The sequence below is a fragment of the Camelus dromedarius genome, chromosome 27 (genome assembly GCF_036321535.1).
Source record: "Camelus dromedarius isolate mCamDro1 chromosome 27, mCamDro1.pat, whole genome shotgun sequence".
NCBI lineage: Eukaryota > Metazoa > Chordata > Mammalia > Artiodactyla > Camelidae > Camelus > Camelus dromedarius.
Genome location: NC_087462.1, coordinates 1,205,730 through 1,223,233, shown reverse-complemented (window position 1 = coordinate 1,223,233; position 17,504 = coordinate 1,205,730). Strand labels below are relative to the sequence as shown.

The window sequence follows — 17,504 nt, the reverse complement described above, 5'->3', positions numbered from 1 at the left end:
TAAAGGTTTTTATGAGATTTTGAATATAGTTCCCTGTGCTAAACAGAAGAAATTTGCTTTTTATCTATATTTTTATATAGTAGTTAATAATTGGGGATCTCAAACTCCCAAATTTATCCCTTCTCACCTCCTTTCTCCACAGTAACTATTAGATTGTTTACTATGTGGAGGCAGTCTTTACAGAGTTAATTAGAGTGAAATGAGGTCTAGACCCTAATCCCATCTGACTGGTGTCCTTAGAGGAAAAGGAAATCAGGACACACACACACACAGGGACACCCATGTGAGGATGCAGGGAGAAGACTGCCCTCTGCACAGAAGGGAGCGAGGCCTCAGAGGGGACCAGCCCCACCCACACCTTGATCTCTGGAGCCAAGAACTGGAGTGGATAAAGCCAGCACAGAGACAATGTGTGGTGTGACTCTGATTGCAGAAGGTACAAAATCAGGCAAAATGCATCAGAGGAGATGGGAAGTCAAGCAGTGGTAACCTCCAGGAGGGGAGGGACAGGGACAGGGCAGGGGGAGCCTCTGAGGTAGAGGTAGAAGTGGGTCACAGTGCATGGGTGTGTATGCATTTGTGTGCATTTTGTGTGCATTTTGAAGTGCTATTTTTAAGAGCAGTTTTAGGTTCCTAGAAACATTGAGTGGAAGGTACCGAGATTTCCCATTACCCCTCCCCGCCATGCACAGCCTCCCCAACTCTCAACGTCCCCCACCAGAGGGGCACATTTGTGACCAGGATGAACCCACTGGGATTCGCTCTTGGTGGTGAGCATTCTGCGGGTGTGGACAAACTCGTGGCAAGATGCATCTACCATGACGGTATCAGGTATTAGCAAGAGTCTCTTCGCTGCCTTGAACCCCCCTGTGCCCCACCTACTTGTCCCCTCCCTACCCCAACCCCTGGCCACCAGCAATCTTTTTGCTGTCTCCCCAGTTTTGCTTGGATGAGTGCCATTTCACTAAGCTCTGCAGTTCACATTTGTGCATGTTACAGTCTGTGAGTTGTATCTTCTTTTGTTTTGATATCTTCTTTTTTTTTAAACATTCTTCCTAGATGTGTCTGTGGGGGTGTTTCAGGCGAGGTGATCGTTTGAATTGATGGGCTCTGTAAAGCAGATGGCCCTCGCCAAAGTAGGCACCAACCAGTCCATTTTGGACTTGAATACAAAGCAAAGCAAAAGAAGGGAGAATTTGTCCCATGAGCCTGATGGCCAGCGGGAACATCAGTCACCTCCTGCCCTTGGCTTGGGACTTGCAGCGCCAGGTATCTTGTGCCACCAGTTTGCAGATGGCAGATCCAGACGTTATAGCCTCCACAATCCTGATGAGACGTCTGTATAGCAGTATCGTACCATTTATGTCCTTATATATTTATCGGTTCCGTTTCTCTGGAGACCCTAAAATAAGCTCCCAGGGTGGTCCTCCTGCACCTCTTTATTTGGAAACCCAACTCCCGAGGTGGATAGGTGGGGCGGTGGTGCTGGGTCTGGCTGTGTAGATGGCAGGAGGGTGCTGGCTTCCAGGGGAGGGGCTTCCTTAGAAAAGTCCCCGTGCCTCCTGGCACTCATTATTCACTCCTGTCCCATCTCCCCTCCCAATCAGCTGGGCAAGCAGTGCTATTTTCAGATGCCCCCCCCAACTTCCTTCCTCCCCGTGTCAGGAACCCACTTCCTGACTGGGTCTCTCTCTCTCCCCTCTGGGTGGGGCAAGGACAAACTTGCACCTTGGAGTTTTTCTCCACCAGCCCCAGGGTCCCAGAGCCTTAACTTGGGTCTCCCTGTCCTCTCCCCAAACCAGGACTGGCCACCTAATGTGCAGATCCCAGCCCCAAAGGAAAATACAGACCCCCTGGTTCAAGGATTGTTAGGAATTCCAAGACACAGGGCACAGAGCAGTAGGGCATGGGGCAGGGGGCCCCTTCTGAGCTTGGGGCCCTGAGTGACTTTCAGCTCATGGTTTCAGCGCATGGAGCTAGCATTGCCTCAGCCACCTCCCACCTTGTGGTTTCAGGAAGTTTTATTTATTTATTTTTATTGTGGTAAAATACATCGCAAGACTCACCGTCTCAACCATTTTTAAGAGCACAGCTCGGTGGCATTAAGCACATTCACACTGTTGTGCGACCCTCCCCACCATCATTTCCAGAACTTTCTCATCTTCCCAAGTTGAAACTGTCCCCATGAAACACTGACTCCCGACCCCCTCCCCCAGCCCCGGCCCCACCATCTGATGTGACTCTCCCAGGGACCTCCTGTGAGTGGGATCAGACAGTATCTGTCCTTCTGTGTCTGTTTCTCTCCCTGAGGATCATGTCCTCAAGGTTCATCCATCATCTGTATTGTAGTCAGTGTCAGAATCTCCTTCTTTTTTTTTTTTTAATGGAGGTACTGGGGATTGAACAGTGGACCTCCTGCATGCTAAGCATGCATGCTACCACTAAGCTATTATCATCCTCCTAGAATTTCCTTCCTTTTTAAGGCTGGATCACACTCCAGTGTGCAGATGGACCTCGTTTTGTTCATCCTTTGGTGGACACTTGGGTGGCTTCTACCCTTGGCTGCTGTGAACATTCATGTACAGGAATCTGTTTGACATTGTTTCAGATTTTTCTGGTTTGTACGGATAAGCACAAACATTAATTTTTAATGGTCAGTTTTTATTTAAACCTCTAGTTTTTTTCAGCTTCTGGCTGATCCTAAAGGTGAAACATCCTTTGCCCAACAAAACTGACATGAACTCAGAATTTTCATCAAAGTGTGATGAGAAAAAGTCCTCCCACATCCTCAACCCCCAGCGTCCTCGCGTTCCCACTGTGGTGTGTCTTCTTTCAGGGGGAGCTAGGCTCACTCTATTTCCTGGATGTGGTAGGTGGATCTTTTCATTAGACTCCCCTGGGGGGAGGAGAGTATAGCTCAGTGGTAGAGTGTGTGCTTAGCACTCACGAGGTCCTGGATTCAATCCTCAGTACCTCCATTTAATAAAATAAATAAATAAACCTAATTACTCCCCCCAAAAGACAAATAATCCTGTGCTTTCTAAAGTCTTCCCCACAAGTCCCGCCCACGGGTGGGAAATGCCCCCACGTGCTGTTGTCACCCCCCCACAGCGGGAACAGTCTGCTACGTGTGTCATCGAGAGGGGACTGAGACCCCCTGGGGGGCTGTGTGAGAGGACCCCACGATGGGCCAAGGTGGAAGACATGACCACCAGTACAGTGTTTTTGAAAGCTATAATGTCTGTGCGGTTTTTTTTAGAGTGTTTTTTTTTAATTGAAGTATAGTCCATTACAATGTGTCAACTTCTAGTGTACATCACCGTGTCCCAGCCATGCGTATACATACATATATTTAGTTTCATATTCTTCTTTATTAAAGGTTATTACAAGGTATTGAATATAGTTCCCTGTGCTGTACAGAAGAACCATGATGTGTGTTTTTTTTAATTAAAAAAAATTATTTAATTTTGGTGGAGGGAGGTCATTAAGTCTATTTATTTATTTATTTTTAGATGAGGCACCGGGGATTGAACCCAGGACCTCGTGCATGCTAAGCATGTGCTCTACCACTTGAGTTATTCCTTCCCCCCCATGATGTGTGTTTAAAACATAAAAATAAAAAGTGGAGAAGGCCTCTTTACAGCTGCTCATAGGTGAAGACAGGTGCCTGGGTTTCCTGGCATCAAATCTGGAGCGACTGGCAATACTGGCTACCTTGAGATGGGGCCATCTGTTTCCTGGCAAACAGGGTAGGGGAAGAGATGTTTTATGCACAGCCTTTTAGACCCTTTGAATTTTGAACCATGCTACACATTTCCCATAAAAACATAAATAAAAGTAAAACTATTAAAAAAAAAAAAAGACCAATAGCCTTGTTATATCAGTCTCCATACCTCAGCTGCATTTTTTTTTTTCATCAAGAGTTAACCATGGGGAAAAAAAGTCAACCGTGGACCTAGAAATTGTCATGCTAAATGAAGTAAGTCAAACAGAGAAAGACAGATATCATAGGACATCACTTATCTGTGGAATGTAAAATATGAAACAAATAAACTTATTCACAAAACAGAGTCACAGACATAGAAAACAAACTTATGGTTACTAAAGGGAAAGTGGGGTGGGAGGGATAAATTAAGAGTTTGGGTTTAATAGATACAAACTGCTGTATATAAAGCAGATAAACAACAAAGTCCTGGTGAGTAGCACTATACACTATATTCAACATCTTGTAACAACCTATAATGGAAAAGAACATGAAAAAGAATGTATACACGTATAACCGAATTACGTTGCTGTACACCAGAAACTAACACAACATTGTAAAGCAAGTATACTTTAATTATTAACAACAACAACAACAACAACAACAGTCAACCATGATCTTTTAATCCAGTCTCTTCTCGCCACTTTGAGGCTATTTTTCTCTTTTCACTTTTGGAAATAAGGCAGGGATGGACATCTATGGACAGAACGTGAAGCTTTCACCATATTATTAACTTAGATTTTTAGAAGAATTCCTTCTTTCCTCTCTCCCTACTTCTCTTCTTCAAACAACATTTATTGAGTGCCTACTGAATGCTAAGCCCCAAGCTGGGCGTCAGGACACAGCTGGGAACAGAAAGGACACAGATACCGATGCCTTTCCTCTTGGTGCTCACAGTCTAGCCTGTTGCTTCTAGAACTTTCCCTGATGGATTTGTTCTCCATCAGTGCCATCCCAGATAGCAGCAGCCAGCCCCACTTGGCTTGTGGGCACTTGAAATGAGCCCATTGCAACTGGAGAAGTGAAATTTAAATCTTATTTAGTCAATTCATTCAAATTTAAATAGCCGTACGGGGCAGGGGTGGGGGTGTTGATGGCTTCCATATTGGACGATGTGGCTCCCTGCGGGAATACTTTTAAGACCATTGGTTCCTGTGGTCAAGTTATTTTCCTGATGGGTTGGGTGTCTCAGGTCAGGAGACAAGGAAAAGCACAATGTCGGCCTGAGGTATGTGCTGGTGGCACCCAAAAGCTCATGGAGCCTCCGTCCATCCTCCTGAAAGCCTTCTTCTGGGTTAAGAATCCTCTTCCTCCTGTGTGTTGTGAACCCATTGTTCATTAGACAGCATGGAGGACAGCTGGGGACATGGTGGACAAGAGCCTGGGTCCCTGCCCCAGGGAGACTGGAGCTCATGAAATACAGGGAAGACAGATGATAATCAAGGAAACAATTCAATAAAATGACCAGATGGCAAGTTCTATGTTGGAAATAAATAGGGTGTGGTAGGGACTTTGGCTGGGAGTGCTCAGGGAGGGCTTTGTGAGGAGGTGATATTTGAGTGGGGTCCTGAAGATGAGGAGGAGTTGGTCATGTATCAATGTGGGTGCAGGGTACTCCAGGCAGGAGGCACAGCTCATGCAAAGGCCCTGAGGTAGCAACAAACTTGGCAAGGCAAGCTTAACTAGGACAGAGAGGGCAGGGGCAAGTGAAGGTGGTGGGAGGAGAAGTAGGGAAAATGGGCCGGCAGCTTCAGGGCTATACCAAGCAGGAGCTTTGTAGAGGGGAGGAGAGAGGGGTCTTCTGAGACATTGGGGCATTCACATTGGTGCCTTCATCCTTCTAGAGCACACTCTGGTCAGTAGGGGAACTTGGTGAGGATGGAACAGGCCACATCTGAGTGGGGACTGAGCCTGTCCTCACCTCCTGGGCCCGCCGCCCCTCTGCAGTGTTCTCCTTGGGGCATGTTGGTCCTGGTGGAGCTGGCTCTCCCAAGCGATGCAGCCACAGCTCAGGCCTTTTCCAGCCTAGAGGAAGAGGGGGAAGGGGTTAGGGAGGTTGCAGGCAGTCCTCTTCCTGCTCTAGTTCAAGGAAATTGGAAGGAACCTAGCCTAGTTGTGACCTTTGGACCTCGGGAGAACAGCTGACACTGGGAGCCTTGACAGGGGCAGCAGAGGCAGGGGGACTCTGGGCACCCCTCGACAGCCCCTGGGCACACAGCTATGGGAGGTGGCAGCGGAGCCCTGCACTGGGGGCTGGAGGAACTGGCTGGAAACCAGCCCTGGGCAGTGTCCACCCCTGAGCCTGTGTTCTCTCCTGGCAGCTGCCCCCAGCAATGGGGCCCTGGGGGAGGGTTGGCTTATCTGTGCAAATGAGGCCGAAGATTAGAATCCCTGGGGAGGAGAGGGAGCTGGGGCTTCCTACTGGGGGTGGGGCGGCTTTTGAGGCTGGAATAGGCGTGCAGGCAGTGGAAGGGTGAGGCTGTCCTGCTAACTCACCAGCCTGCCTCAAGCTAGGGCCCTCTGCAGCCTTCCTGCCTCTGTCCCTGTCACTGGCCTCTGTGCCCCGCCTCAAAGAAGTTCCCGGGTCACCTTCGGCAACCCTCCCCACTGTGCTCCCAAGCCTCATCCTAATCCATCTCCTCTGCTCTCAGCTCTGTAAAAGCTGCCTCCCTCCCGGCAGTGTGAACTGAGCCAGTGTGACTGGGGTGAGCAGGGCGGGGCACTTGCCTTAGGACATTTAAGGACATTTAAGGAATACCAAAAAATTCAGCCAGTAAGACCCATAATATTTTAATGCATTAGTAAAAAGCCAAAACCAGTGCAAAAGAATCCGTGATGAACGAAATAGCCAGATTTTAAATAAAGGCAGGATCACTCCCCTTACCCCAGTCAGGGGACTGGTTTCAGTAAAATTTTGGTGTTTTTTTTTAAGTAGTGCATTAAAATTTTTTTAATCTTGATAACTGAGTTTTATGGGATCCTGTAGATCTTGCTTCCCAGGATACTGCCTCACTTGCCTCACCCTGGTCCTGGCCCTGGAAGGAGTGAAGGAATCTCCACTCCCGAAAACCTGGGCTGGAACCTGAAGCCAGGGCCCCACCCACTCCACGATCGGCCACGCCCACCTGACTAGCCCCGCCCCCATCCTGGCCCCGACCTCCGCCCGCTCGGCCCCGACCTCCGCCCGCTCGGCCCCCGTGCGCACCTGAGCGTCACTTCCGGGGCGGCGGCGGGAGTAAAGCTCACTTCCGCCCGCGGGGGAGCGGCGGCGGCGGCGGCGCAGGAGAGCCGGCAGGGGCGCGGGGGACCGACAGACGCACGGGCGGGCGGCCGGGAGCCATGGAGCGCGGCCCTGGGGCCGGGGGGCGCGGGCTGCGGCGGTGAGTGGCAGGCAGGGGGGGCGCGGCGGCGCGGATAGGTCTTGGTGCCTCCCGCGGCCGTTTGGGGAGCCGGGCCGGGCCGCGAGGCCGGGCAGTCCGGCCAGACGTCCCCGAGACCCCGCACTCCCGGAGTGTCCGCGGTCCGGAGCGGGGGACCGCGGGACAGTGTCTCCGACTCTGGCAGAGTCCGGTCCGCCGTCCGTTCAGCCCTGCGACGTGGGGTGTGCGCCCGCCTCAGGGACGCGGCCCCGCCTTGGGGGAGTGCACCGTCCGAGCCACGGACTCTGCCCCGGCCCCCGAACTTTCCCCCATCCGGACCCGGGCCCGCCGCAGCAGCCGGAGCCGAGCCCTGCTTCCTAAACGTCTCCAAGACATTTCTGCCCTTTCGCAGGCGTCCTCCGGCCGGCTGGGACACCGGGGCAGGTTTACGGTCCCATCTCCAGGCTTGAGCCAGAGAACATCCACAGCCCTTCACCCTTGGGGTCCACGCCTACCCCGCGCCCAGGACTCCTCCAGGGTTCCCCGTTTCCCCCACGATGAAGTCCAAACTCTGCATCAGGGCTCACGGGCGCGGCCCAATCCAGCCTTTCTCCAGGACCAGGCCACTCACCTCTTCCTCCCAGTGTCCCTCTATCGCGGGACCCGCAGTGCCTCGAACTTGCTGTCACCTCTGGGGTTGGCCTGTGCTGTCCCTTCTGCCCCGCTCCCTGGCACCTGGCACTTTCCCTGCGCCTTTCAGGCTGCATCTTCTTCCGGGCAGCTCCCCACCCCGACTGGCTGGGCGAGGTGCCGTCGCAGTCGTCCGTATACAGGTCGTCCTGGAGGACTGTGATTGCCGGGCTCCTTGTTGGTCCTCTTGACGCTGCCAGCCTGGCAGCGGGGTGCCCTTATCTGTGCTTGTGGACGGGATCGCTGGACTCCGGGTGCCAGCCGCGCCTGCCAGTGAGCGAGGCACCTGGGAGTTCTCTGTCCTGTCTGAAGCCCGTCTCTCAGGGCACACTCAGTGACATCCATAAAAGACAGTGGGAAGCCCCAGGTTTATGTGCCCTGAGATGAGACTGTCCTCCCTCCATCAGGCCTGGTAGACTGTAGCTCCCTCCTTTCCCCTTTGCCCCTGGTCCTTTGTCCATTCGTTCTGCCACCGTTAATTGAGCAAGAACAGCTGTCCTGCCCTCCTGGAGTTTCTGTTTGGTTTGTGGGTGGGGTATGGTTGAACGTGTAAATATAAGCTGGAGAGACAGATCTGGAATCATGAGCGAGGGGGTGGGGCTGAGTGTTTGAAAGGGCACTGGAAGGGAGATCTGAAGGCTGGCTGGGACGAGGGGCAAGGGCTGTCTGGTGAAACAAGGGGGACTGGGTGAGCTGCGGCTCTGAGGCAGGAGGGGGCAGTGTGGCTCGTCTGGGGAGAGCCGGGTACAAGATGAGTGAGGCTGAAGAGGGTGGCCGCAGGCCTGCTGCAGACTGTCAGGTTGTGGCGAGGAATTGGATGTCTATCCTGAAAATAGTGGGGTCACTGGGGCACCCCAAAAGGGAGACTGGGTGATCAGATTTGTGTTGTGAAAAGATCTTTCGGCTGCTAAGGGGAGGATGGCCTGGAGTGGGGTGATGGTGGCCAGGTGGCTACCAGTGAGGAAGGAGACTAGGCATGTACCAGGTGTGGGTCGGGGGCAGAGGTAGGGTCAGCAGGCCTTGTGAAGGATGGTCTGAGGGTGGAGGGAGGTGTCAAAGACGACATCCAGGTTTCCAGCTTGGTCAGTGGAACCTTGTCCACCTTGCTGTGCCCGTTCATCCTCGGGTTGCCGGGGGCCTCCCACCTGCCCACTGGCTCTCACCAGCTCTTCCTCTCGAGACCAGACTTCCCTGTGCCACCCAAACTCCTGGAGCACCAGGGAGTGTCACCTGTTGGCACCTGGATCTCTTTGAGGATGTCTTGGAGCAGCCTCAGTTTGGAGGAGGGCATCTGGCGCATTGTGCAGTGTTGAGCAGTATCCCTGCCTCCCTCCTCAATGCTACTACACTCTTCTCTTCCCAGTCATCACCACTGGAAAAGTCCCCAGGCATTGGCAAGTGTCCCCACGGGGCAAGTTCGCCTTCCTCTGAGAACCAGTATGATGGACTCTCCCTCTGAAAATACTTGCACGCAAAGTGCATATCCCACCTCAGAATCTGGGGACTCCTGGAGGCCATTGGTGTCCCCACCTTGGCTTTCATGGCCTCTCCCACTCCCCTCCGTGTGCCCCAATCCGGGTGACTGTGGGATGTGGCGTATCATGGCCCTCGGTCTCCAGTCACAGGTCTGGAGGGAGCAGGTGTGTTTCTGGGCCTCAGACTGCTCCGACCTGCTCTGAATCTGAGTGTCCCTGGCCTGGTGGTTTTCAAAGGCTGTGGCCCCGAAACAGAACATTCTCAGGTGCTCTGCTGCCTGGAGCTGAGTTGTGAGTGTGCCCTCTCCCTCATTCGGCCTGTAGGAAAGACGTAGTAAGCGAGTGGGTTTTGCTCAAACTTTTGTTATTTCCTTCCAGTCTCTGTTGGCAGCTCTGTATTCGGTTGCTGTTGCTTTAGCAGTTTAGCTGTGGTCTGTTTCAGAGCACGTTTCACAACCTTCTGCGAAAGGGAGAATGTTTGTTTTTCTCTGCCTCGTGGGGCCCTCCACTCACCCCTCATCTCATTTGCTCCCTCTGTGAGGTGAATGGTGTCTGCATTGACAGATGAGGAAACTGAGGCCGCAGACCCTTAAGCTGGCAGAGCTGAGGGGAGCCCTGGCTCTGTGGCCTGGGCCTGGCCCCAGTGGGGGAGAGAGCCTTTGTCCAGGCACAGCGGGTGTCCCCAGCCCCAGTGTGTCCTGCTTTTGTTTCCAGAGCCTTTGTTTGTTGTATTTCCTTTGCTTGGGCTCCTGTCTCCGGATGTCGCCGTCCTGCATCCTGCACGGGGCTGGCTCTGTGAGCACTCTCCTGGGTCCCGGTGGTCAGCAGTCTGTCCTTGCCTTGGCTGAGCTGTGTCACCTGGGGGTGGCAGATGAGATGGGCCCTGGGGAGTCTGGGCCAACTGTGTGGACAGAGGTGCAGGGGGTGACAGGGTTTCCCTGGACCACAGGCGGGAGCTATGTGGGGGACAGCTGGGTGTGTCGGGTCTGATCGCCCAGTGTAGCCTGCAGGCTGAAACTGGGCTGATGAGTGGGCTTAAATGGCAAGAGTTGGTGCCTGCAGGTAGAGGAAGAGTGGTAGCAGGCGGGGGCTTGGTCAGGTTTGGGTCCCATGAAGGTCACTCAGGAGGTGTTGGTGCCCAGGGTGGGCAGGCTTGGCCCAGATGCCGGAGGCTGTGGGTAGAGTGGGCTGTGGGGAAGGCCAGGGCTCGGAGTCCATGAACCTGCATCTCACTGTCCCCCTGCAGGACTTCCCTCTGCACGACGTGGACACACGAGGCTGCCAGGCTCCCGAGCACTCGGCTTGGACCACGATGGGGTTGGGCTGCGGCCTCCTAACGGGGCTCTCGTCTGGGGCGGTGGCCGGGGGTCGCCCTGCCCCCTGCCTGCGTCTCCGAGCACCCCCACCCCTCCCCGGCTGGGCGAGGTCTGCCCCGGGGCCCGGCGCCCGCCATGAACGGCCTGTCAGTGACCGAGCTCTGCTGCCTCTTCTGCTGCCCACCCTGCCCCGGCCGCATCGCCGCCAAGCTCGCATTCCTGCCTCCGGAGCCTACCTACTCGCTAGTGCCTGAGCCTGATCCCGGGCCCGGTGGGGCCGGGGCCGCCCCCTCGGGGACCCTACGGGCCTCAGCCGGCACAGCTGGGCGCTGGAAGCTCCACCTGCTGGAGCGCGCTGACTTCCAGTACAGCCAGCGCGAGCTGGACACCGTCGAGGTCTTCCTGACCAAGAGCAGCCGGGGCAACCGCATCTCCTGCATGTACGTGCGCTGCGTGCCTGGTGCCAGGTGAGCCTCGGGGCCGCCACGTGGACATGACCTGAGGGTGGAGGGTGGGGCCCGGGAGGCTCCTGGCCCTGGGTGTGCTCTGTCCTCAGAGCTCCTGTTCCAGCTGGTGGTGGCCCCCAGAGGCCCCCCCAGAAAGCCTGTCTGGTGGTGTGTGTGCACCAGGATTCTTCTTGCTGAAGGAAGGGGCAGCAGATGAGATCTGCCCATGAGGCCAGGTGCCCTTCCACAAGCAGCACCCTGAGGCTTGGGGAGGTGGCTCTGAGTGCCACATCACCCCACCTGCTTGATGAGGAGCTGCCTGCTTCTGGGTCTCTGTGTTGACCTGCCCAGGGATGGTCTCCTGGGCCCTTGGTGCCCGGTGAGGCCTTGGCACCTGCTTTGGGGCAGGGGCACCTGAGGCCTGGCTGGTGGCTTGTGCCAAGTCTGATTCCTTGAGTTCCAAGGTGGGGCAGAGGGGGGCCTTCCTGATGCTTCTATCTTCAGACCAGGCTGGGTTCTGACTGCAGATCTGAGTCCAAAGGGCAAACTTCTACCTTCCGTCTGCACCGGGCTGGGCGGGGCCCGTGGTGCTGGAGGAAGAAGACTCTGGGAGGCCATCAGCTTGGATCCAGCCTGGTCTCCTGCTCTTGGCATGACCAACTCGCAGGGCTGCCACGGGACACAAGGCAGAAGTAAGGGCTGTGGTCATTCCCTGTCTAGGAAGAGCTGCACCACTTTGAACAGGGATCGGCTTCATTCACTTGTCAGGGCTGGAGTAGGGGCCTGCTGTCAAGAGTGTGGGGCAGCCCTGCCGACAGAGAAGGCGCTGTCTCATTCTCTAGGAAGGTTCTGAGCAGTGGGCAATGTGCCTACCATCCCTAGGGGCTGCCGGAGTACCTCCAAAGGAATGTTCCAGAGGAGAGGCGGCTGCTACCCACGGGGATACGTGTGATGGTCACTGTAGCTTGCCAAGTTCACGCGGAGGGGCCCACCTGTGCCAAGAATGTGACCAGTGGTCCCAGTGGCCCCCTTTCATGAGGGGAAGCCTGACACTCCGCTGGCCATCCCCTGTCTGAGGCCCACTGGGAGGAGTTGGGCCGCTGTTTGGCACAGGCAGCCTGTCCCCTCATCAGGACTCCTGGGTGCTGGGCGTGAAGAGCCCCTCCCTTGCCCTCTGACCTGTGCTTCTCCACCCCTGCCCAAGGTACACGGTGCTCTTCTCGCACGGCAACGCGGTGGACCTGGGCCAGATGAGCAGCTTCTACATCGGCCTGGGCACGCGCATCAACTGCAACATTTTCTCCTACGACTACTCGGGCTACGGCGTGAGCTCGGGCAAGCCCTCCGAGAAGAACCTCTACGCCGACATCGACGCTGCCTGGCAGGCCCTGCGCACCCGGTGAGCTCTGTGCTGGGGCTGGGGGAGATGAGCGTTGCCTCACAGGTGATCCACCCAGGTGGAACCTCCCACCTGGGGGAGGGAGGGAGCCCAGGCGGGTGGGCCTGCAGGAGAGGGAGCCTGTCTGCAGCCACCCTGGGCCACAGGGCAAGGCCTGGCCTATGTTCTCTCTGCGTGGTGATGGGCGGGCAGGCCTCAAGCCTTGCCTGGGCAGGGGAAGGGACAGGGCCTGACACTGTCCCCATTGGAGGCTCCACCTGAAGGGAGAATGAAGGGAGAAGGGTGGACAGAGGACGTGGGCCCCTCCCAGCCCAGGAGGGGGTGTGTGAGGCCTGTGTGAAAGGACTCAGGGGACCCCCGAGGATGTGGGAGCACTTGGTAGGGTGGGTGGGGCAGGGCCTCTGCATCAGGTGCTGGCCTCATCCTGAGGGCAGGGCTCCTCTGGGCCTAGAAGGTTCTCTTAGGCAGCTTGGTACCCAGCACAGCCCTGGTGGCTGGTAGGTCAGCGAGCAGAGGCTGGGTCCTCCCCAGGCACGGTGTCCAGCACACACCTGCAGGCCTTACTCAGTGCCATCGTGATCTGGTCTGCACCTTCCCTGGACCCCACTGCCCTGATCATCCAGACCCTGGCAGCCCCCTTCCACCCTCGTGCTCGCTCACCGAGCACAGCGGCCCCACCTGAACCAGTGCGTGCGGTGTGGCCCCATGCCCCATGCTGCTTAGAGGGACACCCACCCAGCCCCTGCCCTCCTGGAGGCTGCACCCTCCGCCTGCTCAGGGCTGGCTGCCCCATCTCCACCCTGCCCGGCCAGCTGATGCGACCAGCTCCTGCTGGGACCAAAGCCAACCTGCCCTGGGGAGGCGGGGGCCCTGGTTGCCATAGTGATGCCCCAGCAGTCCCTGATGCAGGCCCTGTGAGCAGGGTTCCCTGACACCACCCTGGCACTGGGGACCCATGGTTGGTGGCACAGTGCAGGTATGTGTCCACCCTTGGCTGCCTCAGCCTGTCCCCACTGGCTGGGGGGTCACTGCAGAATCACACCTCATGAGGGACTGAGAGTTCGGAGCTCTGTCATCCATCTGTCTGTCCTGCTGCCAGCCTTGACCTCCAGGGACCTGGTTCCTCAGCCCCAATAGCTGAGAAACATCAGGAGGGCGGGAGGCTTGGGTCCAGGTTGTGACCAGGGCTGGGGAGGCCTGGAAGAAGAGCTGCACCATCTGGCACCTGTTGCGTTTGTCCTGGTGGAGACAGCCAGGTGGCAGCTGGGGGTCCCTGCCTGGAGCTGGGTGATAGGACTGGGCTGGGACTCAGCATAGCAATGCTCACAGCGAACCAGGGAGCCGGCCGGGGAGGAGCGGCCAGAGTAGTAGGCATGAGGCCAGATGGCTCCCCGAGGCCTGGGGGTGTGTCTGGGGGTTGGGGCCAGAGGACCGGGACTGTGCACATGGCCCCTGGGTGGACAGGGAGATGGAGTCTGGCTGCCTAGGTGAGATACAGACCTTCCCTGGCTACTGGGAGGAGAGCCTCCTTTGGGATCAGGGTCATGGGTATGTGGAAGGAAGGCCACAGAGGCCTCCTGCACTGGAGGGTGGTGAGTGGTCCTTGTGTGGTCAGGAAGGGGCACGTGGTGTGGAGCTGAATCAGCCCTGCTGGTGTGGGGCTAGGAGAGCTTGGGGTGGCGAGTGGGGCCCAGGACCTTGCCACTAAGTAGGGAGGGAGCCCAGAGAAGGAGGCGGCGGCTACCCATTTTCCCTCGGGAGCCACTGTTCCTGCTCACCTGTGTTGTACTAACACCTCATTGGGTATAAGGGACACTGAGGGGTCACAAACTGGCTGAGACATCAGAGGACACAGCTGCCTCCAATCCCTAGGGCTTGCCAAGGGGGTAGATGAGGGTCGGGTGAGGGCTGCTGGGGGGAAGACGCGCCCCCTTCCAGTGCAACCACAAAGGGCCGTCCAATTCAGAACAGCAGGGACAGGAAGGCCCCAAGCAGGTGGCCTTGGTCAAGTGTGTGTAGGGGTTGGGGGTAGCTGGATGACCAAGAGGAGCGGGTGGGGCCCTTACAGGTGCACTGCCCAGGTGCGACCAAGTAGATACTGTCCAAGAAACGGCAGAGTGGGGCCGCTGTTGGCCAGCTCCCCTCACGCCTGTCTGGGTCCTACCTCCCGTATTAGTCCTACCGCTTCGGTGTTGGGGGACTGCCCCAGGAGGGCGGGCAGTGGGAGGGGTGTGCGCGCTGCGTCGCGGCTGATCCTGCCCCCTCGCTGCCAGGTACGGCATCAGCCCGGACAGCATCGTCCTGTACGGGCAGAGCATTGGCACGGTGCCCACCGTGGACCTGGCTTCACGCTATGAGTGCGCCGCTGTGGTGCTGCACTCACCCCTCACCTCGGGCATGCGCGTCGCCTTCCCAGACACCAAGAAGACCTACTGCTTCGACGCGTTCCCAAAGTGAGCATGGGGCGGGGCGGGGCGGGGCGGGGCGGGGCCTCGGCGGGGTGGGGCGCGGAGTCCTAATATGCCCCGCCTCGCAGCATCGAGAAGGTGTCCAAGATCACGTCGCCGGTGCTCATCATCCACGGCACGGAGGACGAGGTGATTGACTTCTCGCACGGGCTGGCGCTGTATGAGCGCTGCCCCAAGGCCGTGGAGCCTCTGTGGGTGGAGGGCGCCGGGCACAACGACATCGAGCTCTACAGCCAGTACCTGGAGCGCCTGCGCCGCTTCATCTCCCAGGAGCTGCCCAGCCAGCGCGCCTAATCTAGCGGCCGCCCAGCCGCGCCGGGACCTCAGCAATAAGGCGGCGCCCGGACCCTGCCCCGGTCCCGGGGGCTGCATGTAAACCCCTGGGTGCCCCACGCCCTCGAGGCAGCCGGCAGGTAGGGGTCGGGACCTACCCCAGCCCAGGGGACGTGGACAATGTACAGGCGACGGAGCTATGCTCTCATTTCCTTTTGGAAGCAAAACAAGGAAGAACGTGAAAACAAATTAAAGATTTAAAATTTTAAGTTTCCTCTCCTTTTCACGGCGCGTGCTTTCCCTGGGGCTCAGCCAGCCCGAAGAGCAGCCCGGGCTTTGTCCCCAACCCCTCAGCAAAGTTCATCACAATTGTAGATGTCAGCTCACCCTCTACAGAAGATGGGTGGGGTTCGGGTCCTTGGGGCTGCCGATTGTCTGGGTGGTGATGGAGGGGCGACAGCTTTCGAATCCAGGACCCTGCCTGCTCATAGGGCTTGCCTGGGGAGGATGGCGGGCTCCCTGTTTTCAAGACGACCCTGGGGATGGGAGTGGCCGCAGCAGGTCTAGGCTGGGCCTGCTCTGGGGCCCCAGTGAGGCATTCTTCCCTACCCATGTAGTAGACGGGGACGCTGTGTAGTCTTAGGGCTGCCCTTCCCGTCGTTGACCCCCCTGCACAGAAAGTCAAGAGGGTCTTTTGCAGCGAGGGTGCTTGGGTCCAGGGGAGGGCAGTGGCAGGTACGAGGCCCTGTGGGGTCTCCCCAGGAATGGGGACCCACCCTGGGGCTGGGGTCATAAGGATCCCTCCTGCAAGACGCCACGGGGCCTTCGTCTGAGCTGTGTTCAACTCCCGGGGTGCCCTTGAAGGCAGGGGTGGCATGGGTCTCCCCAGACACTTGGCGGACGCCAGGTCCCTAGAATACCCTCTGCGACCTACAAGGGCAGTGCTTTAGAGTGCGGAAGGCCTCAGAGACGGTGACCTGTCATCCATTTGGAGGTCGGGCGGCGGCTTGACGTGTGTGGCGGCACTGGGCAGTGGCGAGGCCAGGACCCAGAGCTGCTTTCGCCTTGGCCCCTCTGGGTCCGCGGCCCCTTTAAGAGGGGGAGGTGCTTCGGCCTGGGGGCGGGGACGACGCCTAGGGGCGCAGCGGGGGCGGAAGCGGGAGCGGAAGTGGAGGGGCGCGCGCACGGCAGCCGTGGCGGGCGGCGAAGCGCGAGGAGGCCGGGGCCTCGGCGGTAAGTGGCGGCGGCTCGGACCCGGGCCGGCCGACCCTGCCCTTGCCGCCGCCCGGCCGTGGGGCGCGCAGAGCGGACAGCCGACGCGGCGTGGGTCCTTGTCAGCGTTGAGGCCGAGTCGGGCGAGGCCGGGGTCTCTCGGCGTCCGCGCGGCGGCTTTGCGCGCCGGTACCTGGCCCCGCGGTGCTCTTTGTCGCTGGGAGCTGGGACTTGGGACTGAGGCGCTCGAAGAGCTTAAAGCGGCCCCTGGGCACGTCAGGACGGCCTGCCAGAATCCCGGGCTCTCTGGGCGGACCCGGCCTGGGCCCCCGAGTCCCGACCTGCCGACTCTAACACAGGACGGTGCCCGGCCTAGTGGTGGGCGGGAAGCTGCCGTGCCTTTGTTCCTCCCGAGTTCCACGGGCCTCCTTGCTGGGAGTCTCGTGTCGTGTTCGATAGTACGGGACGTCTGGGAATAAAACTGAACGTGTGTGTGCGCTCACGGGAGCAGAGAGCATCAGGGCCCCCTCTCTCGTCTGCCCCTTTCCCCACCGGGCCTCTGCACAGGCTGATCTCTGTGACCGGCGTGCCCTCACCACCTCCCGGTCTTGTCCCTGTCTTTGCCGATGCCCCTCAGCATGGCTAACGTTTCTCGACATTCTGAGTCATCTCAGTCTCTTGCTGCAGTAGTTTCTCCCCGAAGACCCCCTCCCCGCCCGCCCTGACCCCCTACTCTGTGCTCCCACTGACCCCAGGTGCTGACGTCATAGAGCCTACTGTCTTCACCTCATCAGAACGTAAATTCCCTGAGAGCTGGGCTCAGCAGTGCAGCAAGTTCAAAGCCACCGGCTTACAAGTGGACAAAAATATTTTCCCACACACAGAGTAAAAAATTCAGAGTATAAGAGAGTATGGGGTGAATACACAGTGTCTTCCCACCCCTGACCTCCATGGCCTGGTTCCTGTCCCCTAGGGCAGAGAGAAAGCAGTGTCTTCGGTTTCAACAGAGAAAGTGTGCATGTGTATCTAATGAGTTTACACTGAAGTGTGATCCTCTTACTAAACATGGCTTGGAAACTTAATGTTCCCACGCCTAGATTGGA

At 57.5% G+C, this 17,504-nt stretch overlaps 1 protein-coding gene across 2 annotated transcripts; it reads left to right on the top strand.

Moving 5' to 3' along the window:
- The first annotated feature begins 7,008 nt into the window (after positions 1-7,008).
- On the top strand, positions 7,009-15,458 carry ABHD17A (abhydrolase domain containing 17A, depalmitoylase). 2 transcript variants are annotated; one of them, XM_064479662.1, is made up of 6 exons: positions 7,009-7,143; positions 10,534-11,070; positions 11,577-11,741; positions 12,254-12,448; positions 14,722-14,901; positions 14,985-15,458. In XM_064479662.1, the coding sequence occupies exons 2-6, from the start codon at positions 10,739-10,741 to the stop codon at positions 15,208-15,210; spliced, it is 1,098 nt and encodes a 365-aa protein (XP_064335732.1). In that variant the 5' UTR covers positions 7,009-7,143; positions 10,534-10,738; the 3' UTR covers positions 15,211-15,458. The 2 variants fall into 2 exon arrangements, with proteins under 2 accessions (XP_064335732.1, XP_064335733.1); XM_064479663.1 differs by lacking the exon at positions 11,577-11,741.
- The last annotated feature ends 2,046 nt before the right edge of the window (positions 15,459-17,504 follow it).

Excerpts from the sequence above, each read along its gene's own strand:
- ABHD17A (XM_064479662.1), top strand. The coding sequence starts at position 10,739 with ATGAACGGCCTGTCAGTGACCGAGCTCTGCTGCCTCTTCTGCTGCCCA. Across the intron at positions 11,071-11,576 it reads CGCTGCGTGCCTGGTGCCAG|ATCTGAGTCCAAAGGGCAAA; the intron begins GTGAGCCTCGGG and ends TTCTGACTGCAG. Across the intron at positions 11,742-12,253 it reads CCACGGGACACAAGGCAGAA|GTACACGGTGCTCTTCTCGC; the intron begins GTAAGGGCTGTG and ends CCCCTGCCCAAG.